At 40.8% G+C, this 24967-nt stretch overlaps 1 protein-coding gene and 1 long non-coding RNA gene across 5 annotated transcripts in view; one reads left to right on the top strand and one right to left on the bottom strand.

Moving 5' to 3' along the window:
- The window catches only part of LOC124266863, an 80454-nt gene that overhangs the window by 1518 nt on the left and 53969 nt on the right, over positions 1 to 24967 (bottom strand). The window contains exons 1-3 of one of the 4 annotated variants that reach the window (XR_006895878.1): positions 15695 to 16000; positions 9178 to 9656; positions 8020 to 8580 (exon numbers count right to left, since the gene is read on the bottom strand). Coding sequence is in view for 3 of the 4 variants with exons in the window: in XM_046701672.1 (XP_046557628.1) it covers positions 9190 to 9656 (467 nt within the window). In the remaining variant the exon portion in view is untranslated. Of the gene's footprint in view, positions 1 to 109; positions 483 to 8019; positions 8581 to 9177; positions 9657 to 15694; positions 16001 to 24967 lie in introns of those variants that run through there. The other 3 variants (XM_046701673.1, XM_046701672.1, XM_046701674.1) reach the window with 3 other exon arrangements.
- LOC124266866 overlaps positions 437 to 24967 on the top strand; it is an 85425-nt gene continuing 60894 nt past the window's right edge. The window contains exon 1 of the long non-coding RNA XR_006895880.1: positions 437 to 479. This is a non-coding gene — a long non-coding RNA (uncharacterized LOC124266866). The remainder of the gene's footprint in view (positions 480 to 24967) is intronic.

Here is a 24967-nt window from a genome sequence, read left to right on the forward strand (position 1 = left end):
ACAGCACCCTCAGGCGTATGTACAACCCAGAATGCCATTTCCTCGCTAGGCCTAAAACTACACCACTTCATACTACCGGGTACCCATTTACTGCCAGTATATGTTTTACCTGTTTGAACAACCACTTAATGTTCATCCTTTGCTGCCCTCTTCCCGACGGGGGACCTCGGAAAAGCCGGGGAGACATGGCGTTTGTCCATTCCCGGGGGTGGATTCCTCGCATTGGGCTGAGGCTTGTTCCCGACCGGCCCGTACTTTTGTTTGATCTGTTCCATGGTCAGCCCGTCCAGATTCGGGAGCTTATTCTGCTTGACCACAGTGTCCGGTTGTTTGGTTGGCTTTCCCAGACTGTCCCGTATTTTCTTAATGGAGAGTTGTGGAACACCCTCAGCGTTCTTAGAGAAGGGCAGGAACTCTGGGACATGGTTGGGATCTTTAACAGCGTTCTCACTGCCGGAACTCCTGGAGTATCGAATGCCGTCGGGGAGTTTGAACTCGGCCTTAGCTCCAAGACCCGGAAGCGGGGGGATTGCCTGCAACACCACTAGGTGTAGACAACAGAGGAAGATCAGTACCAGCATGCTGCCTGAAATGTCAAGATCAGTTGTATAGAAAATAGTGCATTGTCCAGTGACTGCGTGAAGTACACAACTGAAACCGACACTTCACTAACATCTCGATTGTCTGTTCACATTCTAAGAAAATATTATCACGAGTAATTAATTACACACAGAATTGATTTGTTAGAAACTGTTGTTCAAAACTGTAGTAACTAATAAGTATTCCAGCTGTACGCCGTCGACCACCTGCACGTCGCTCAGTAGCTGATCCAAACGTTCATGATACAAAGACGTTTACACATATGCCCATTCCGTTTTACGAGGGTCGTTCAAAAAGAAGTCGGTATATCTATATTCTCTATGTCCAATGTTTGAAAAGCTTCCATTTTATTTTGAAGGAATCATTAGCAAAGCCATATCCAAAATATCTCATATGTGGGTAATGTGGTTAACGAGATAGTTATCATCACAACACGTTGGGGTATAATATACTATTTAAAAAAAGAAACGCATAACCCAGAAATCTGTTGCAAAACTGTTGTATTTTCAAACATGAATAACTCGTCTACAAACAGACTTTATTACATGATTTTTAACATTAGTGTAGAAGAAGGAAATGTCTATGCAACCAAGTGGATATTTTTAGGTAACGGAAACGTTGACTGCGATGGTGACGACGTAGCTCGGTCCCGACGTCGGATCTCCTGGCTCTCAGTCCAATCTCTCTCAACCTGTTCCGTACAGTTTGACCGGATATCCTCCGAAGTCCAGGCACCCTGGCTGCTTGCTCTCAACCGTGGCAGTACGATCAAGCAAAGGTAGTACCCGGATGTACCGATCTTGGACTGCAGTTGTGACTCGAGGTGTGCCTGTACGGGGACGGTCATTTGTTATACCTGTTTGGTTGTAACGAGCTGCAAGCCGTGATATCGTGCTCAGACTAACGTTCAGACGCCTGGCAACAGAAGATTGGTAATCTCCAGCGTGCATTCTTTCAATGGGATGTTCCGTGTCGTAGCGTCAAGAAGTGGCGTAGTGATTTGACTTTGAAACTCCTTCAAAACGAGTGCCGATTTCCGAAAGTAATCGGGATTTTTATAGCCAGACAGTACATGCTGCACAATTTCAACTGGGAGGTAATTTCTGTTGCGTTGCGGTGATGGTTTTTTGTTTTAATCCATGTAAGAAATATCATCAAAATCAACATTTTCAGGTAAAATCGATTTTTTTACTTGTGCAAGTGTGTAAAATCATGTTATCAACACTTTTCTTACATATTTTGACGATTGTTTGAACACAATGGGCAATTAATAGATTTTTTAAAATACAAAACGCCTATGCATTTCTGTTTTGGGGATAGTATATTTCTAAATGAAAAACGATCTGTCATTTGGTACTCTTGGATAATGGTATGCCCTCAGATAATATCATATGAAATATGTTCACTATAGTATTGGAAGACTTCCCGTCAAAGATTTGGATTGTTTGATTTAGATTTAGAGGGGGACTGTTTGCTAAGGACGCTGCCATTTTAGTCCTTCAAAAACATTGTGTCCAGATATTCAAGCTGGCAATGTTTCAATACATTGAGAGCTCATACTTGTGTGACCATTCAGTATTTAGCTTGAACCCTTGGCATGATGTATGAACAAGTTATGTCCTTATGATTACGTCATTTGAATTTGGGGGTGGGGGTGGGGGTGGAGCCAGAAGTAATATCTCCAAAACAAGTTCTCTCAGTAAACATTAAGGAGGATGGGGAGGGAAAGTGCACTTTAACTAGCGATTGTAGTTTCAAATTGCTTTTCATGCACTTTACTGTCTAAGGTAGATTCTAGCTGACTTCTACCTATTTCAAACACACAAAGTATTTCTGGAATATTTTGTTGTTCCTGGAGCTTGTGATGCATTTATTGCAGATTTTGCGTTTTTTGGGGGAGTAGCATGATAAAAAGTCAAACGAAATGGGGATCGTGGGGCTTGACTATAGTAAAACCAATTTGCTTGAGGTTGACAGATAATATGTAGAAACATAAAACATAAAACCAGCTGCATTTGTGTCATTTTCTAGGTGAGGCCGACTACTTTTTGATCGCCCCTAGTAAGCATGCCTAAGCATCTTTTATATTTTTTCTGTTGTCGTTGGCGATTAGTGGGCATGTGTTCATTCAGTTGTTTAAATGATAGTGATAGTTTCTGATATTGATGTTCAGCCACGATACATCCAAACACAGGTTATCAAGCACATCTTTTATTTCGAACCCATCACTGCATGCCTCAATCTTTCATCGTGAAGTTACCTAGGGTTTACCTAATCACTGTGTACCGCGATATTTCAATATTAATTTGTTCATGATTTTTTCACATTTTCAAAATATAACCTTAGCAAATTTTGAGTAGTATATATCATCAGGTAAAACTTGCCTGTGCCAGTCAAAAACCTCCTGATGTACAGCAAGAATCTAGGGATGTGTTGACACACACGTCAACGGGATAGGTTGTCACACAATCAAAAAATCAAATAGTAACACTTTAATTTATATTATAATTGGTTATGAGATACAAGAGACTTGATCTTCTCCGGAGAAACCCTTTTTGTCCCCTGAACCCTAATATTTTCGATTCTGTAACGCGTTACCCCTAAATGAAGTAAGTCTAGAATTTTCTACGGGTTCTGAAACTAAAAAATGCCTTTTGTCAGTGTGGCCTGACTCCAGAAAACACGGCTTACAATTACAGTAAACCCCGGTTATATCGAATTCGAAGAGACCAATAACTTTAATTCGTTACAACCGTAGTTCCTTATACGTATTTCGACCAAAATATACCGCAGGTGTCCGGAACCGTCTACACAGTTCGTTATATCGAGGTTAACTGTACCTTACGTTTTAACCAAACAAAACAACTAAGTTTATTTTCCTGATATACTTGTGTTAGTCACTATCATTTAAAGAGGTGATTTATCAGCAAATCACCCAGACCGCGGAGTCAGCTATGGGATTAAGCCCGCTAGAGATACTATCAGCGCCCTAGTGTGACGAGGTAGACTTGACTTACTGTTAGGTGTTCATGCAGGTCGCCTTCACCATTTGGCATTCCGGCAGACTATCCCGCCTCGGGATGCATGGGGAAATTGTATATATGACAAGCATGCATCCTATATTTCTATTTCGTATAGTTTCCTTTTCATAGTTATCTGTACATTTGGCAAGATAATTTGCTTATTTCTCGGGCAGATGCTCTTTTCAAAGTATTGAACTGGAGAGGAATTTATTCATAAGTTGTATTTTAGTCCAGCTACTTCTTTATCTAGATAAGTCATAGTAACTGCGGATCGGAGTTTTAGGCCGATTTTAACAATATTCCAGCAATGAGACGACGGGGACACTAGTAACAGGCTTCAAGCATTGTTCTCTTGTGGAGAGTCGAACCGGGCCGATCGTAGAGCGGTAGAAGCTATGAGCTATCTTAGGGATAGCAGCGATGGAAGACGTCGCCATAGATTGCCATACTATATTAAATTATGCTTGATTGGCATTTTAGAAGATGATATTTGATGAACATAGAGATTCTTTCTGGGTTACATCTTTTTATTCAGAAAAAATCTCTATGTTCATTATATTAAATGAGTATGGTTTTACGCCATTTGAAGCAATATGCCAGCAATATCACGGCGGCGGACACCAGAAATGGGCTTCATACAGCCATTGTACCCGTGTCCCTTCACCACTAGGCTACCCTGGAATGGCGATACAATACATCGGATAACAGGATGTGAGTGAGTGAGTTTAGTTCTACGCCGCTTTTAGCAATATTCCTGCAATATCACGGCGGGGGACACCATAAATTGGCTTCACACATTGAACCCTCGTTTGCAAGCGCCATACCCGTGCTGGTTAGTTTTTCCAATTTGGATCACTTCGGGTGTTCCTCCCACATTAAGCAGACACGCGGTAATATAACGGGAATATCGCCCAAAAGAGCGTTAAATCCCACTAACAAACTCCCTGAGGCGACACTGACCGGTGATAAATATCCAGCAAAAATAATCGACAAAATCCTATTAAAGTTAAGTGCAGCGTGTATGAATACCTCGAACGTCAGAACAGTACACACAGCATGAATAATCAATAAACTGATCAGAACCACCATTATCAGAAGTATACAAAACTAGGAATTAAATCAGTTTTCAAATTCTTATAAAGAAAGTCGGATTCATACTCACCCGAAACGAATAAACGAAATATATACGGTGTACAGCCCACCATATGCGGGCAGAAGTGTTGAATGTCTGACTATGGTGAGCTCAACACAAATATCACTTCACTCCAACTCACTACCCCTCCTCGGCGTGAGGGTCTACCCTAGTGTTGTCTCAATTGAGATCCGGGTATTGTGCAGCCAGATAACGGTTTTCCAGCGCGGAATGGGATATTGCGTTCTAGTTTTTCTTTTGATCCCAGTCCACGTCAGAATAGTCGCAGATAGAAAAACACGTTTTGTTGAAACGCCACGTCACCGCTTTGCCCACTGATTAGGGTTTTGAGTTTCAGCTGAAGATTGAGACGATAAGAAAAAACACGGGACATGGCCTCTTCTGTCTCACAGTCCCTGTTCCATAATATACTGAGGGAAACAAATAAGGGAAGACCACTTCATGGCAGTGTTCCTTCATTTATTCTGATTTCTTCCCACAGCGCTATTCAAATTAAAAGCTGGTGATAAAAACTGGAAAACATCAAAGGACAGTCTAAGTAAACTTAGGTTCAGTATTATTCGTTACACTGCTATCAGTAGCAGTGTAACGAATAATACTGAGCCTAAGTTTACTCATTAGACAGCATCAAAGGAACACTTAAATTTTCCTGTGTTCCTCTATTTGTTTCTCTCAGTATATGTTCCCTTTCGCCTAGCCTGTGATGCTATAGTCATGAATGAAGCAAATCTAGATCTCCCATTTCACTGGGCCTTCTTTTCAGTTCGAAATGATTTTTTTCTATATTTTCTGAAACTTAACAGTATTTCCAAAAGTGACAGGCATGAATGATGGTATTGTTTTACACACTTGCATGTTGGATCTGTTTTGCTGGTATTTTGATTGTTAGTTGTTGTTGTTGTTGTTGTTGGCGGTGGTGGTGGTGATGATGATGATGATGATGATGATGAAGTTGTTGTAAATGTGTGGACAGGTTATAACGAAACTACGTGTGTTTGCTCTAAATACCGCAAGGAACATTATCTATCGGGAAACTTGTTAATCCAAAATACAGTTGGAACGTCCAGATAAAAGGGGATTGGACTATATAAATTTAAATCTGCTAAAGCACGTGGGTTATATCAAACTTGCAAACGTCTCCCGCTTTCTACCCACACAACCATTACACACTTGCATGTTGGGTCCGTTTAGGCATAACTGTTTTGCTAGTATTTCGGTTGTTAGTTGTTGTTGTTGTTGTTGTTGTTGTTGTTGCTGTTGTTGTATATCAAACTTGCAAACGTCCGATGAACACCTGATATCTCTATTTCATAGTCATTCGTAAACACTTGCTTATAACAGTGCAATCGTTCCATCAACTGTGCTTTTGATAGCGGATCGGAGTATACGGTTTTACAACCAAACCTCGTCATTAATCCGGAAAGGTTCCTATTTCGTTACAGAAATAATTGATAACAAAATGTAACTGGTTGTAAAGCTGCAAATGAATATACTGAACCACAAAAGAAATATCGCACCCACAGTGGTTTCTTAAAGTACATACTTTAATTCGCTCTAATTAACAATCAAAACGGAGGACTGAGTTCAAATTTGACAATTACGTTTAACACATTTTCGGGAATCACATCTAAAATAACAAAAATGGTACCATTAAGGTACCCCAAAGTCAGTATCGTGTGTGGCCTCCATTGGCATCCATGAAAGCGTTGCATCGTCTTCACATGGAATGAATTAGCTGGTTGATGGGCCATATGCACTTGGGTCCATACTCTGTGAAATGCCTGGTCGACTCCAGTCGCAGTTGTCGGCCTTGGTTGGAGGCCATTCAGTCTTCTTTAAATCTCGTCCTAAAGGTGTTCTTTTGGACTTAAATCCGGACTGAGTGCAGGCTATTGAAGGGTTTGTATGCCATGTTGTCTTAGGAGGTCCAATGTTGCTCTGGCAGTGTGGGCACGAGCGTTGTCTTGCTTTAAGACGTGTTTTCTGTAACGTCCAAAATGTGGTACATCGTGGGGTCTTATGACTTGATCAATATAGCGAGCAGCTGTCACGTCATTTCCTCATCCTGGACCGAGATTCTGGGACACCACGGCGCAAACTATCTGGTTCAGACCGATTGCACCCCACACTGTGATGCTTGGACTCTTTCAACAATACACTCACTGGAAAACAGTTCACCACGCCTTCGCCATACTCTCACTCTGCTATCGACTGTCGAAACACAGTATCGGCTTTCATGAGATAAAAGCACAGTTCTCCATTGTCGATAACGCCAATTTCGATGCTGAGTTGCCCATTGCAGTCGGGTTTGGCGATGATGAGCTGTGAGGACAGGACTACGATAGGGTCTGTGACAGCAGAGGTTTCTTCCGCGCAAACGTCGACGCACTGTATCGGCACTGATGGGTCTGTTGGTCCCAATGGTCTGGCGTGCTGTTTCCGTGGCTCTCGGGAAGCGATCCTGCAGATGGTGGCGGTCTTGACGATGCGATGTTACCTAATGTCGCCCACTGCGTGAACGGTCTTGGATGCTGTTAGTGACCTGATACCATTCCTGCAGAGTTGGTAGATTGTCCTAACATGAACATTAAAATGATTGGCTACCCTCCGTGCAGTCTGGACAACTTGCAATCGTCCCAAGACTTGGTTCCTCTGATCTCTCTTAAGTCGTGGCATGGTGATTGTGTCAAAACAAAAATGATTCCAGGCGTTTGGGACTGGCTTTCATTGGTAGGGTTGTCACGACATGCACGTGCATTTTCATTTTCTCGAATGTCATACGGAACCTTTTACCATGTCTACCTTTTTCGGTGCGTTTGGTCGATATGCTTTTTCATCAGAAAACACACTGATGTTGGTAATAACTGTCAATTTGGATTGAAACACATGTTAACAAAACGGTACAATCATAATAAAAACACCACCTTGCAAAAACAAAAATTTGCATTTGGTTGTGAAAAGCGACGTTTCTTTTGTGGTTCAGTATATTTACTGGTCAGCTTGTCCTTTGCGATAAAAAAGCTTGTGAACTATATTAACTTTATTCATTCTTCCTGTGTCAGAACAGAAAATCTTCCTTTAAACTTACACACTTCGTGAAGACTGCTAAATATTCATTGTTATAAGTCGTGTTTTTGGGGGGGTTGGTAGTGGAGGGGTGTGTAGTTGCTATGTTTTTGTCTCACAGCAATATTGACTACGTAGTGACTACTTTACGTTGCTCAAAAACTTGGCAAAGTGAAACTGAGTTAATTATCTTTAATTAAGCAGTATTTCCTACATCTTGAATACGGATTGGAATATTCCAGAAGTGATCATCCGAAGATATTTGGTAACTGTTCTTTACATTCCTTCAGATTATTTCCCTTGCTTCTTTGAAACAATGATGCGACTTAATACTTATAACTTTTTGGCGAAACGTGCAGGTATCTTGGAGTTTGTCATCAAGTATCGTTGGAACCATGGACACTTTTCATGAGATAGTTTTTCAAAAGATACAGGTGAGGTCGAGATATATGAAATAAGGAGGGGATTCAACTTATAGTTATAGTTGCCTTGGGATTATGGAACAACGTCTCTGAGGAAAATCCGTACAAAAACATGGTCCAACTGTAGAGAAACACAGTTTTCGTTCACGTCACCAAAGTATTTCGGTGAGTTGGTTGAAAATACATGGTCACCACGGTATAAGAAACACAAACAAGGAAACACGTTGTTATCTTCTCTTCTGTAAATGTTCGCATCTTACGCTGAATTTGGTTGTTGTTCATGTCGTTGTTGGTGGCTGTGGTGGTGTTCTATCACCTGAAAACAAACAACGATAAATATATGGAGTCAATCTAACTAATATAACAACGCTGAAAGTAAAAAAACTTTCTCATTTTCATAATTGTCTTCCCGTCGTTTTCACTGCTATCGTCGTCATTAAGATGATATCGACGTCGTTGTCAGCGTTATCACGTCAAGACTGATAATCACATCAGCCTCCTTAGCATTATCTTCACATTCATCACCATCATCGTCGTTTTTGTCATAATTTTATGTCTTTGTTATAACTTTTGGCGTCACCGTCAACGTCCTCATTTAAATTAAAGTTTTATCATGGTTTTTATCGTAACCGTAGGATGGCCTTGTTGTTAAATCGTTCGTTTATCACGCCTACGTCTGGTGTTGATTCGTAAAATAGACACATGGTGCAAGGTGCATTGTTGTTGTTGTGGATGATTAACCAGGCTGCACTGTATACATTCCCTTCTATAAAAGCCTTGTTAAAGGTCGAACTGCTTTGTTTGCAGCACCCTCTTGCGTATGTATAGCCCAGTTTGCCATTTCGACATATGGCTTAACACTACACCACTTCATACTACCGGGTACCCATTTTGTGCCGGTATATTTGTTTACCTTTTTAGATAGTCACTTAATGTTCATCCTTTGCCACCCTCTTCCCGACAGGGGGCCTCGGAAGAGCCGGGGAGACTTGGTGTTTGTCCATCTCGGGGGTTGATTCCTCGCATTGGGCTGGGGCTTGTTCCCGTGGGGATCGTACCTTTGTTTGATCTGCTCCATGGTCAGCCCGTCCAGATTTGGGAGCTTATTCTGCTTGACCACAGTGTCCAGTTGTTTGGTTGGCATTCCCAGACTGTCCCGTATGTTCTTAATGGAGAGTTGTGGAACACCCTCAGCGTTCTTAGAGAAGGGCAGGAACTCTGGGACACGGTTGGGGTTATTGACAGCGTTCTCACTGCCGGAACTCCTGGAGCGTCGAATGCCACTGGGGGGTAGGAAACCCCGAGGCGGAAGAGGATCTGCAACTTCGCGGGGGACTGCCTGCAACACCACTAGGTGTAGACAACAGAGGAAGATCACTACCAGCATGCTGCCTGAAATGTCAAGATCAGTTGTATAGAAAATAGTATATTTGGCCAGTGCGTGAACTACACAACTGAAACAGACACTTCACAAACAACTTGAATGTCGGTTAACGTTCGGTTTTTAAGCAAAACTTATCCCGAGTACTTAAACAGCATTCTTCCTGTAATAAACACAGGTTTGATTCATATGTTTCCTTAGTTGTTCTACACTGCAGTAAGTAATAAATATTCCAGCTGTACGCTGTCGACCACCTGCACGTCGCTAGGTAGCTGATCCAAGCCTCTTGCATCGATTCAATGCCCCGTTGATTATACAAAGACGTGTCCAACGAGATGTTATGCTGATTCCGTTTTAAGCACGCCTATGCACACAGGTGTTCGAATCACTGTTTTGACACTAATTTGAAAAACAGAGAAATCTAGACTTTTGCAATCATATATTGTTTCTATATGTTATGATTAACATACATTTCAAATTTGAACGAAATCAGTGAAGAAATCAATCTTTCACTAATTTCGTTCAAAAATACAATTTATATTTCTCATAACTAGGGATGCGCAATATAACCGGTTTACCGGTATTTACCGGTTCAGACATAAAAACGATACGTATTGGGATACGCTGATCGAAAACCGGCATTTTGACATGCATTCGGAAACCTTCGTAACACTCGGAAATCTTCGGATATTTTCCTTGTTTCATTTGTGCCAAATATTATTCTTATTTTTATTTTATCATGATTAAAAGTTGTTATTAAAGCTTAATCAAGCCTAGTGATCTTGTTGTGTTTTTGCTCTATAAATCAAGAATTAACTCGATTATAAGTAGTTTTTGTTTAAAAATACTTCATGCAATATATTGCAATACATATCGCAATACATGCTTTCGCATCGCAATATATCGCAATATGAAAATTCTCTGCAATACCCACCCCTACTCATAACATATAAAAACAATATAGATTGCAAAAGTCTAGATTTTCACTTTTACGATTTATTGTCCAAACAGTGATTCGAGCCACTGTGTCTATGCATCACTCTAATGTTTCGTCGTTGCTGCTAAGTGGGCAAATGATAGTGATAGTTTCTGATTGTGATGTTCAGTCACGATACACCCAAACACAGGTTAGCAAGTACCTCTGTCACATCGAATCCATGACTGCATGCCTTAATTCCTTTATTGTGAAGTCCTGGTCTTATAGGTTACCTCATCACTACGTACCACCATATTCCAATTGTTTTATGACTTTTTTCACATTTTCAAAACCTAACCCTTAGCAAACATTGAGTAGTATATATCAAACACGTAAAACGTGCTGAATCAGAACAAAAACCTGACACACAATCAGAAAAATCAAATAGTAACCGTTTAATTTATAATATAATTGGTTATGAATACAAGAGACTTGATCTTCATCGGAGAAACCCTTCTTGAATCCTGTCTCACAGTCCCCCGAACCCTAATAGTTTCGCTTCTATAACGCAATACCTCTAAAATGAAGGAAGTCTAGACCTTTCTACAGGTTCAGAACCTAAAAATGCCCTTTGTCAGTGTGGCTTGACCCCAGAAAACACGACTTATTATTACAGTAAACTGCGATTATATCGAATTCGAAGAAACGATTTAATTTAATTCATTATTACCATCGTTCCTTTTAAGCATTTCGATAAAAAACATTACAGCAATTGTCCTAAACCGTCAAAACGGTTCGTTGTATCGAGATTCACTGTACCTTACGTTTTAACCCAATAAAAATATCTAGGTTTATTTTCCTGATGTCCTTGTGTTTGACACAGTTTAATTGTCTTAAGCGGTGATTTAGGCCGGCTCGAGATGCTATCAGCGCCCTCGTGTGACAAGGTAGATCGTTCGTGGGCTTAACTGGCAAGCCAGTCAGTCACAGAGGTCCCGTTATGTCTCGTGTTAATGTGGCCAACTGAAATATATATATCTGATACATCTAACAAGCATGCATGTCTGTAGGTATACAGTACCGATAGGAAAGTAGGTGAGTCAGCTAAAGGTCACTTAGAGGTCAAGAGACTTTCGTTGAGCTTCCACATATGTCTCAAATACACTGAAGTTGAAACGCAGGAGAAAGAGAGTACTTAAAAATATGTTGTTGTTTTTTTACCAAAACTCTAGAAATGTCATAAAAACGTTACTAGGCCGAAAGCAGTCGTTGAAATACTGCACATTTAGGTGCTAAACACGATTGTTATGCCTGCATCAAATACATTGTCATCATATACATTGTCATCAAATACATTGTCATCAATTACATTGTTGTCGAATACATTGTCATCAAATACATTGTTGTCGAATACCATGTGAACGTTACATGTTGCCAACCTCAAAAACAGGTGTATACATACCTTCTTTTGCCCAGTTTTCTTACGCGTATGAGTGAGGGTGTGCGTATTATGAACCCAAGAGAATGACATTACATCATACATTCTAATATGTACAAAGTACATTATTGCCATCTCGAACCTGGCTGATAACGTTTTAAAAGCCGGAGCCATTCCCACGTGAACTGACAAGTCAGAGAATGAATGATGTTTTAAACCGCACTAAACTGTTCTAATCACATAAAGGCGACCTGTTAATGATAAAAATGAGAGTTTTTTGGTGTCAATGGGTAACATTTATAAAGTCTTAACAAATAATGGGTTGTTGGACATCCGATTATTGTAGGATGTAAATATTTGCCATTTTTATATAGTGTAAAGTGGCCTCTTCGTGTTTACCTGCGGTGCCTATTAACACTTATCAGAGGGGTACACAAAGTCTGCAGTCTAGACTACCAGTTGTCCCACTCTATTTTTGTGGAAGTCGCGGTAGCTGAGCGGGTTAGGCGGCTGACTTTGTGTGCTGGCGATTAGGTGCCTGACTCTGAGGGTGTGAGTTCGAATCCCGGATCGGGCTCAACTCAAAAAGTACTAGAATTTGTACTTTACTAAGAAAGTGTAATCCCAAATATAACATATGTTACATTTGACCACTTTCTAAATGGCATTGTGTAATCATAGCTTTCGGTCGTGGGAGCGGTGCCTATTAACACTTATCAGAGGGGTACACAAAGTCTGCAGTCTAGACTACCAGTTGTCCCACTTCCATTTTTGTGGAAGTGGCGGTAGCTGAGCGGGTAAGGCGGCTGACTTTGTGTGCTGGCGATTAGGTGCCTGACTCTGAGGGTGTGAGTTCGAATCCCGGATGGGGCTCAACTCAAAAAGTACTAGAATTTGTACTTTACTAAGAAAGTGTAATCCCAAATATAACATATGTTATAAGCAATATCAAGACGGGGAAAATGGGCTTCACACATTGTGCACGTGTGGAGCATCGAACCCGGGTCATCGGTGTGACGAGCGAACGCTTTAACCACTAGGCTACCGCCACCGCCCCTGATAACAGAGGATGAACATGATCTAACTCGCCATAATTCTCTTTGCACGGAACCTTTGACCGCGGGTTCGAATTCCGGTTCTTCCCTAAGCGTGTCTTGGTCTGCGAGCGTCATACCCGAGCTTGTTTTTTCCCCAAAGTGTCAAACTGTTGAAACCTGCATTACTTCGGGTGGTCCTCCCACATTAAGCAGACACGCATGCAGCAATATAACTGGAATATGGTTCAAAGGAGCGTTAAATCCCACTAACAAACTTCCTTAGGTGACACTGGCCCCATGATGAACATCCGAAGTAAAATGGACGTTCCTGTTAAACCCAATTGTAGCGTGTATGAACGTCTGAATAATACGTAACATGTACGATCCACTCTCCTACCCAGAGTTCCATGCGGCCAGCCAGCATAGTACCTCTGCCACAGGCCGGAAAGATGTGACGATTCGTCACATATTGCACCGTCCTTTCAATATAATGTACATATTTCTTAACTCTTTTATTTTTGACGAGTCTACACATCTAATTAAACATCTTTGATAGAATGGTTTAGTTTCACTGAGAAAATATCCTAAAACGTGTAACACTATTTCAATTTGCGTAGCGATCCTTGGTTTACGTAGATTGTACGGCTCCACGTGCTGTCATCGAACCCGACGGAGAGCAAACGATCCAGCCAGTTTGATATCTAAATAAGTACTGTCATAAACCTTACTGTCGCAGTTGTGGAAGAATATATATGTAACAATGTAAAACATTGTGAAGGGCGCATCGAAAACTTGCGTAAGGTCAGTCTCTTCTTATTATGAATACGCGCGTTTGTTTACAAACAAGAGAAAAGTCCGGCCACGTGATATGTAAATTAGCCTGTGGCAGTGATGTTATGCTAAGTAATCACTGCGCCGGAGTGTGATGAACGATCAATACACTGATCAGAACCACCATTATCAGAAGTATACAAAACTATAAAAAAAAAACGTTTGAGTCAGAAACGGACCGATGAATCATTGTACAAAATTGCCACATAAATATAAATAGTACACATGTTTATTATTTACTAATACCCAACAGCTTTCTTATATTTGAAAATTTTCCGGACTCCACCAAAAAAGTTCTTTAAGAAACTATCATCATTGAAAACGCAAAAGTTGTTATCTGTCGCGGCGGAGTGAAACCGCAGAATCGGAACAGCCACTATCTCGTCGTGCATGGGATACACATGCCTAATGAAAAAAGGAGTTGAATGCTGACGTGAAACAGTTGATGATTAAAGACTTTTTCCGTGCTGAAGCCGAAATGGGCAAACCATTTTATGCCATTAATAAATTCCGTAAGCGGGCAGCAAAAGCTTTAGGAGTATCAGCAAGGGTACTGAAAACAAAAAGCATTTGAAGCAAGAACACAACCTCAGAGTATCAAAGTAAACACTCTGGCGACTCTTACACTCTTTCGGGTATCGTTATAAGAAGATTTCGGGGGAGAATAGGTCAGTACTCTGTGAACGCCCTGACATCGTTCGCTTGAGAAATAATTTTCTCAGGGTTATAAAGAAGAAGCACGAGGAAGGGTTCGAGCCAATGTACTTGGTCGAGACCTGGGTCAATGCCTCGCACACTGCCAGCAGTCAGTGGGTACCCGATGGGGGTGATAAGGGGTCACGTAGAAAGCTGCCTCTAGGGAAAGGAGAGAGACTAATCATTCTCCATGCTGGTTGCTCCAGCAAAGGCTTTCTCCCAGGCTGCGATTTGGTATTCAGGGCAAAGTCCACAGATAACAGAGACTACCATTCCCAGATGAATGGTGCGGTTTTCCTCGACTGGGTTAAAAACAAGTTGGTACCAGCTGTACCAGAGACGTCTTTTATCGTAATGGACAATGCCCCATGACACAGCGTGCAGGACCCCGACAGTAAAGCCCCGACATCGAACAGTCGAAAAGGTGATTTGATATCAAATTTCAAAGGCAACGAAGCCTCAGCTATATGAGATCATAAACCCCACAAAGGTTAACCTTTCTACAATGTATACAGTTACATAAAAAGTAAGGGTCACGATATTCTGCGACTTCCACCGTATCACTGTGACCTTAACCCCATTGAAATGATTTGGGGTATTGTCAAAGGAGATGTTGCCAGATCAAACACAACTTTTCGATTACGTGACGTAGAGGTTTTGGTTAAGGAATCCCTTAACAAAATCACGACTGAAACTTGGCAAAACTGTGTCAACAAGGTAGCTAACATCATTGAACATGGTTACTGGTCTCGGGATGGCTTACAACAGGCAACTGTGGCACCACTTGTCATCCCCTTTAAGTCGTGACTATGACACTACGACAGACGAGGAACCGACAGGTCTCCCGGAATAGCTTTTGACTGGCTGTTCCGTTTCTGTGGTTTCACCCCGCCGCGACAGGTAACAACCCTTGCGTTTTCAATGATGATAGTTTCTTAAAGAACTTTTTTGGTGGAGTCCGGAAAATTTTCAAATATAAGAAAGCTGTTGGGTATTAGTAAATGATAAACATGTGTACTATTTATATTTATGTGGCAATTTTGTACAGTGATAAAATTTGCTATTCATCGGTCCGTTTCTGATTCAAACGGACTGTAAGAATCAAATCAGTTTTCAAATTCTTATACTCACCCGAAACGAATTATCGAAATATACACTGTGTACAACCAGCCAAATGCGGGCAGAAGTGTAGAATGTCTAACTGAACTGGCGAGCTGAACACAAATATCACTTCAACACACTTCCGGGTATTGTGCAACCAGATAACCGCGTTCCAGCACGGAATGGGTTACTGCGTTCTAGTCTTTTCTTTTGATCCCAGTCCACGTCTGTAGCCACCAGAACTGGGATACGACCAGAACTGGGATAAACAGTACACGAATTCGTAAAACCCTCTTTACTGCAGTACTGCTCCCGGTTAACCCTAAAACTTAAGGCCATCTATGCGCGGAATATGATTTAGTTAAAGGTCACATGCAACCAAAAAATCAAACATAATTAAAACACAATTATCACTTATTCATGACATATTATATACATTGCTGATTATGAAAAAACATATAAACGAAATTATAAGCGTACAATCGCAAATCAAAAGTGCAATATTTTGTACCTGGGTTTACTTCCCAAGAAACGAAGCAGCCGGGATACCGAACCCAGTCAGAGCGGGTGGGTGTGCACTCAAGTGTAACGGCTGGTTCATTTGCAGATGCCCTCACAGCTCATTGTGTGTGTATATATAGAGATGTTGGGTTTTGTAAATACATGCTCATTTTTTTTGTGTATAACATTTTGCAATCAACAGACATCATAACATGTCATGTGTACAAGTATCACACCTGCCTGTCTGTGTAATTACATAATGTGACAGAGACCGAACTCGGGCCATAAATCAATGCGTTTTGTTTATGGTGTATAGCCTGATAGGTGTTAAGTTCAAATTGCATGTGGTCAGTGATCGAAGTTGTGTATTGTATATTGTCATTAGCAGACAGGCAGGCAGACATATAGGTGTCAATACAACAGACAATGAGTTTTGTCTGTGACAACAGTTAGACATTCTGTCAACGCTAAATAATGACATTGCTTTTAAGTATCGAACTGAGAAAGTGACTTGGTAAGAAGAACGTGTGGTGAAATAGACAAATGAAATTATATAAACATTTTTATTCATATCAGTCATTCATAATCGATAACAAAAACAACCAAAATACATATGTAAGCACATTTTTTGCATATATACATATGACAATTGCACATTTTCACATTTCACATTTATGAATCATTCATGCATCAATACATATATACATATGACAACAGCATACATTTTCACACATTCAGACATATCTATGACTAAACATCTTGCCACATTTCAACAACGCAAACAACGGCCGACGCCGCGGAGAGAGTCCTCTAGTGTCTTGTCCTTCGCTGCGTAGGTTTTGCACAGACCTTCAAGGCGTTCTTGGAGACGTTTGGTGGTTGTTCTGGTTCTTTTCTTAGGGGGCTGACCTCGTTCGGACCTGTAGATGGCTGTACATGCAAGACCGTTGTCCTTTCTCAGACAGTCGATGTCCTATCAGTTTCTTGAACGCGTGGTTCCAACCTTCGCACACATTGTTTGTTCGAGAACCACCCTCAAGAGTGATCTCATGGACGTTCCAAACTTGTGGAGGATACATCGGCTTGATGCGGCGGAAACACAGTGACGATTGTCCTGGGCGGCGAATCTGGCGGTAGGTGCCTGAGACGTACGTCTTGTCGAAGTAGTCAACCAGTGGCTCAAGGTCCTCGGAGACAGTGTCTTTTAGGTAGGCCATTCCATCCTCGACGTCGGTGACAGGCAAGAAAGCAAGCCCATCGATCATAGCACAGAACTCTCTTGCGTCTTCGTTGTTGCGATAATGGGAAACTATACCTAAGGATTGTATCTTACGCCACGTACTTTGGGTGAGATGATAGAAACACCCATAAACAATTAACATGAGAACCTAACACAACAGATACAGCCAATTAGGAAAACGTAAATGCTATCAAAACAATGCTTGCAATGCTTGAGAAAAACAACTTGATCAAAGATCAGGACACACTAAAACTTCTAACAATAGCAATTTGAGAAGGGTGGATTTTGTCCATTGTTTGGTTAAGAAGGGGTGGATTTTGTCCGGGGTGGCAATTTTGGGGTGGATTTTGTCCGGGTGGATTTTGTCCGGTCACCACATACAATATCTACTTTCGTATTTGTGCTCTTGAGTTACATGTTATTATAAATGAGTCATTTATGTTATTTAATTTTCCAGCAAAAGTATTTTTCATGTTTGGGTGCAGCTCAGCATGACAACATGTCGGATCGTAAACTATGCTTTCATATAGATATAATGCTTTAAACAACGTTGAAAAATCTGTCTGTCTACTATGCACAAAACACGTCAGGAACAAAAATAGATAATCCACGTTCTTTGTGTGTAAGCAATTCTGTTTAACCACGTTAAAAATGTGTTTTGTCAAGGTTCGATAGAGCTGGTGTGTCGCCGTGGACCAGCTCACAATGACTGTACTACCTTTGTACGGAATACGTCTCAGGTTACAGCTTTGAATGAAATCCACTCTCTTTGTTAGAAACAGCCAACATATAATTTGTTCACATTTATCCTGAATTCACCGAAAGGGTAAACGTCTGGGCATTTTCATTCAAATCTTTTCGTCAAATTGTTGATTTGTCTCGACACACAGAGTTTCCTTGTGAGATTGTGGAGTTGTGTAGCAATGTTAGTATCTAAAGTAGTGTATAGTGAGTGAGTATGGTCTTACGTCGGTTTTAGGAATACTCCAACAATATCACAATGGGGAACACCAGAAATGGGCTTCACACATTGTACCCATGTGGGAATCGAACCCGGGTCTTCAGCGTGACGAGCGAACGCTTTAACCACTAGGCTACACCATCGCCCATTAAGTAGCTCATTGGCAGAATGCCAAGAATTGCATGCAATACAGCACACATCTAAATACTGATAACCTCTGCTGAAATATACTCTCCCCAAAAAGAAACGCATCATGAAAATAGCAATTTTCGATTATTCACTTATTTGGAATATTGTTGACGAACGCAAAATGCCACGTCTAAGTGAACCCAACCGTCATATCGCCATTGGTTTGCTTGAAGCTGGCCAGCCTCAACGTGCAGTTGCCCGACGCATGAATGTTCACCAAAGCACCATTTCACGGCTCTCGGAGAGATATCGCCGGCAGAATTCGGTAGCAGATGCCCCTCGTAGTGGGCGACCTCGAGCGACCACTGCGGCGCAGGATCGCTACATCCGGGTACATCACCTGCGTCATCGAACAGCTACGGCGACCAGTACCGCTCGACAAATACCCGGATTGAGGAGGCTTTCTGCACCGACCGTCAGGAACAGGTTGAGAGAGGCTGGCTTACCTGCCAGAAGACCTTATTTTGGCCCTGTGCTTCGACAACAACATCGTCGACATCGAGTTCAATGGTGCACCAACGTTCAGGCCTGGAACCTACCGAATTGGCGTAGAATCTGGTTCAGTGATGAATCACGATTTCTATTGGAACGACGGGATGGAAGAATGCGGGTGTACAGACGTCGACGTGAACGTTTCGCCGACGCTTGCGTTCCCCAGGTGGACAGATTCGGCCGGGGAAGTGTTATGATGTGTGGAGCGATCACCTGCCGTAGGAGAAGTGATTTGGTGATGATCCAGGGCAACCTGACAGCTCAACGGTACTGTGACGAAATCCTACGCCCACACCTCCTTCCAATCATTGATCGCCAGAGGGAGTTGTTTCAACAGGACAATGCCAGGCCCCACACAGCACGTCACACTAGAGACTTCCTCCAGAACCACAACATCAATGTGCTCCCCTGGCCCCGATCAAGATCACCGGGATGCCCTGGACAGACGGGTGCGACGCCGTAACCCTCAGCCCCAGACACTTCAGCAACTCGCACAGGCACTACAGGCAGAGTGGGCTGCGATTGGGCAACACGAGATTCTGAGACTTATTCGTTCGATGCCAAGGCGATGCCGTGCAGTTCCGGATGCCCACGGTGGTCACACGAGGTATTCACTTCAGCGCCACCACACGTCTCCACGTGACACTCAAACTGACTTTCCTCGAGTTGGTGCCAAAGACGGATAAGTCTGCATTCCCAGTGTGCAATTTCGCTATATTTCATTGACTCATAAAGCCTACAAGATGTTTCAAAATAAACATAAAAATACAGTTGAAATTCCTATATGCGTTTCTTTTTTGGGAGAGTATATATTTAAAAGACACCAGTTATGACATAACATCAATATTCTATTTTAGATTTCCGCGCAATACTATGATAACGTTTGACGAAACAATATGACACAGAGAAGTAGAGGTTTTGAATTTCATGCAAAAAGTACAATGTCACAATCAAGTACATATTAAACGCTGTAACCGAATGTAAGGGTGAGTGAGTTTCTCTCTCCACGTCTCTCTCTCTCTCTCTGTCTCTCTCTCTCTCTGTCTCTGTGAAATTAGCTGCATTTATACATGATCCTTTACTTTAAATTGGTTGCATAGTTCAGCTGAATTGGGTACGGCTCAAAGCTGAAGCCAAACAAATCACATTTGGGAGAGAGAGAGAGAGAGAGAGAGAGAGAGAGAGAGAGAGAGAGAGAGAGAGAGAGAGAGAGAGAGAGAGAGAGAGAGAGAGAGAGAGAGAGAGAGAGAGAGAGAGAGAGAGAGAGAGAGAGAGAGAGAGAGACTCACAAAAGTCCAGAAACTCTCCGCACTGTGGGCACTTTCTGACAAGAGATTCGACCGAATTAAACATGGAGAGAGAGAGAGACAGAGACAGAGACAGAGAGAGAGAGAGACGGGGAGAGAGAAACTCATACACCATACAGAATGAAAGGCGGGAAGGGTATATCGGATATATAACTTTCACCTCACAGATTGAAAGTCGGGAAGGGTATATCGGATATATAACTTACACCTCACAGAATGAAAGGCGGGAAGGGTATATATCGGATATATAACTTACACCCCACACAATGAAAGACGGGAAGGGTATAACGGATATAAAACGAACCCAGACAGAATGAAAGACGGGAAGGGTATATCGGATATATAACTTACACCTCACAGAATAAAAGGTGGGAAGGGTATATCGGATATATAGCTTACACCTCACAGGATGAAAAGCGGGAAGGGTCTATCGGATACATAACTTACACCTCACAGAATGAAAGTCGGGAAGGGTATATCGAATACATAACTTACACCTCACAGAATGAAAGACGGGAAGGGTCTATCGAATATATAACTTACACCTCACAGAATGAAAGACGGTAAGGGTCTATCGGATATATAACTTACACCTCACAGAATGAAAGACGGGAAGGGTCTATCGAATATATAACTTACACCTCACAGAATAAAAGGCGGGAAGGGTATATCGGATATATAACTTACACCTCACAGAATGAAAGACGGTAAGGGTCTATCGGATATATAACTTACACCTCACAGAATAAAAGGCGGGAAGGGTATATCGGATATATAACTTACACCTCACAGAATGAAAGGCGGGAAGGGTATATCGGATATATAACTTACACCATACAGAATAACAGGCGGGTGAGGTATATCGGATATAAAACTAACCCCCACAGAATGAAAGACGGGAACGGTATATCGGATAAAAAAAACTAAGCCACACAGAATGAAAGGCGGGAAGGGTATATCGGATATAAAACTAACCCCCACAGAATGAAAGACGGGAGAGGTTGTACACCGGCTATGTTCTATTCATTCAGACTGAAGGTGAGGGAGGGTGTGCATAGCATGTTTAATATATACTCATGCCAATAATGGTTGTCACCCCCCTCCCCACCCCAACCCCCCTCTCTCCAATTAATAAAATTGAAGGGGATGACAACCATTATTGGCATGAGTATATTACAAGTCAGTGTGCGAACTGGTTTCCAAATTTTGTTACCCAGTCGGGCTACCTATGCCTGAAAGTTACTAGCCCACAAAATAATTCACTAGCCCGAAATTTGAATGTAGAAACTGAGCAAAAGATTGCAAAAATAGATGAGAATAAGATAATGTCGGCATGGCATGGGTTTATTATAACTTAACAAGTCGGAGAGAGTGAAATATTTACAAAATGACCCCGTGAATTGGGTGTGGGATGGGTGGGGGCAGGGAAGAGAATGGTTTCTTTTGTTGTATTGGATATGCTGCATTATGCATGCAGATGCAAGTCACATATATCTTCATAGCTGCTTAAAAACCTGTAACATTTATCGGTGTTTGACACAACCTACCTACTGTGTGTGTGTGTGTGCGTGCGTGCGTGCGTGCGTGCGTGTGTGTGGTTATAACTATGTTATTCACTTTTATATTTCATTTGTACCATCAAGTAATTAGTGTCTCGTAGGCCAACTGGCCGGGTGCTCTTTTTAATGTATCATACTATGTCTATACATTTTGTACCACAGCATGTGACACTTTGAGAAAATAATTTCTTCTTCTTCTGGCGAGGTGGGGTAGCCTAGTGGTTAAGGGGGTGATGACCCTGTTTGCTGTGATATTGCTGGAATATTGCTAAAAGTGGCATAAAACCATACTCACTCACTCGCTCTTCTTCTTAAGTGCCTTAATCATAAGCGCAAGCTCACACACCATTTCACTTTAGACATATATACTGCTGGTATTTCTATGACCGAACCAATTTATAGGCATTTTTCTACGGTCTATTACTGAACATTCCTATGGTTGATGATTTGCACTGGATATAAGTTGGATATCCCATATATTTCCACATACCTGCTCCTGATCTGCATAACAAATATTTTATTGAAGAATACCAAGCAGTCCAAACTACTCATTATCACTATTCTTTCACAAATTATAGATTTCTATATTGTAAGAGAAACAATTAAAATCACATCAAGGACCTACACTTTTACGAACATCTTAAGATATTCAATATCAGTAACATACATGTATGTGCCACTATGCTGCTTCATGTCATACCCAAATATATTTAGCCTTGTAGGGTATCTGACAAAAAAAGAATCTTAAATATAGTAAGCAATAAATACACAAATGCTGGTCTACTAATGTTTCATTAATTATTATGTGCATTATATACGAAAACATGCCATATCTTAAAAGCTATACATTTTCACTGCGTTAAGATGGAATAACATTTGTCCCACCTGTCCTTGTGTACATGGGTGATCCAATGCTTTGTACTCTTGGCCATGTGACCTCTGATACTGAATAAATTTCTTGTTCTTGTTCTAATTTTATTGTTCTTTAATACATAAGTTTTGAAGAAATCAGCTTTAGAATGGTATGCATTTAAAATATTGTATAGAATGAAATGAATGTTATTTCCACCAAAAGAATCCAGAATTTTGCTTAATTGTTGTGATTGAGCACACAGTACATGACATTGTTCATTTTAACAATGAAATACTACTCAAAAGTGTTTTTGTTTTGGAAGCTGCATCATAGGTATGTCATACCATTAGCCATGAGGAAGTTAATGGTCATGATAGTCATGGAATATAAGAAACTTTAGACTTGTGCTGCAGTCTAAGAGCTCAATACTTCAAGCATATTCCTATAACCTATTAAGATTGTTAGATAGGTTAGGAAATGGCAAGCATTACTTATCATAATTACCTTTCCCATCTTCAGTTATAACTGCACACTTATAACTACATCTATATTATTCATGATTTTTCTTCAATGCTATGTTCTTGACAAACAAATGATAAAACCCCACATTTATAATATATTTTAATTCATTTTATCAAATTTACCAACCAAAATCACTGGATTGCTGAACATGTCAGTCTATCAAACAAAGCTTTTCAGGGTAAGAGCTTACTCCACAGTCCTTCTTAAATTTACTTGTCCAATAGTATACATATTAATGCAAATTCATATTTAATACCTTAATGGGTCACACTTTAACTTTTCAACATATTGTATACATGGGTTAAAATCAAGACAACATTATCTGTTTACATGCATTGCAAAAATTAAGAAATTACCTAACCATATACATTCCCATCCAAATTCATTCACAGATTTACAAATTATTTCACAAATATTATTATTTCTCCCACAAAATGTCCTATATGAGATAACCACCTTGCTCAAATAAACAGTAGGTTCTCACACCTTTCATAGAGTCAGTTCCTCCTTGGAATTCTTGTTTCAACAATCTGGTGAGCAGCAGCAGATCTGAACAGACAGTTACTCAGTAGCAATTAGGGAAGCATCTGGTGACATGTTTATGGCAAGTCTGCACAGTCAGTGCTAACTCAAGCTGGTCTCTATTCAGTTGTTTCAGCCATTAACAGACAGTTTCAACCAATTCCACTTTCACCAATTCAGTTCAAGCAAGTCTAAAAACAGACAAACACTCATATCCAAAGATGATGGCAATTCATTGATTATAATCAACCTTTGATATACTAGTATAGTACATAATATCATCTGTCAAATACTGGAGTTTGTTTTCTGCAATACATATTACAATGTTTGCAGCAAAAGTGAGAAATACAACCCAGATATGACACTGTATAATTGTATACCTGGACTCATTTGAAAACAATGAAATGTGACTGTTTTTTATAGTACATCTACATAACATAGCATTCATGTGTAAGGAAAGCATCTTCTTTATTGGGGGAGGTAACATGTAAAAGGTGTGCATGTGTTTGGTGTAACAGATATGCTTTGACATACACCGAAAATGTACTGTGCATGGTTGTATTAACACACTAGTAGGTAACATGTAATATATTCTTCTCACCTTGATGTTATCAGAAACCATATAATATATTATATAGTCTCTGATGTTATGTAGCAAAACACTCTTAAATATTTCTATTTCAAGATTATATTAACAAAGTGATGTAAAAGAATTCCACACATACACACGACTTTAGTAGCTAATTAAACTCCTATATATACATGAGACACCTAAACCAAACTGATCACCCAATGGGAACAACATTTGTGTTTGCTCTTAATTCTTGCACAGTTACTGTGATGTCAAAAATGAATGTGTATTCCCAATTACCCAATCACAGCTGCTGTAAAATGTCACCAAATTAGGCTGTGAACTGTTTGCACCACTTCCTCCCTCAGATGCCAAGATCCCCCTCCCTCTTCTACCCATCCCTGTGTCAGTGTCAGTGTCTAACTGGTAACTAGTTGAGGGTTGTTGGAATTAATAAGAGTGTAAGAACATTTGACCTCTGGGTTTATAACCAAAGGTTTTACAATATCTTTATCAGATAGTACAATGTTTCCTTCATGAACAGTTGTCATAGTACAGGCACTGATATAGAAATAACTTCGAAGAA

The sequence above is a fragment of the Haliotis rubra genome, unplaced genomic scaffold (genome assembly GCF_003918875.1).
Source record: "Haliotis rubra isolate DU_JTF1 unplaced genomic scaffold, ASM391887v1 Scf1284, whole genome shotgun sequence".
In the NCBI taxonomy this organism is placed as follows: Eukaryota; Metazoa; Mollusca; class Gastropoda; order Lepetellida; family Haliotidae; genus Haliotis; species Haliotis rubra.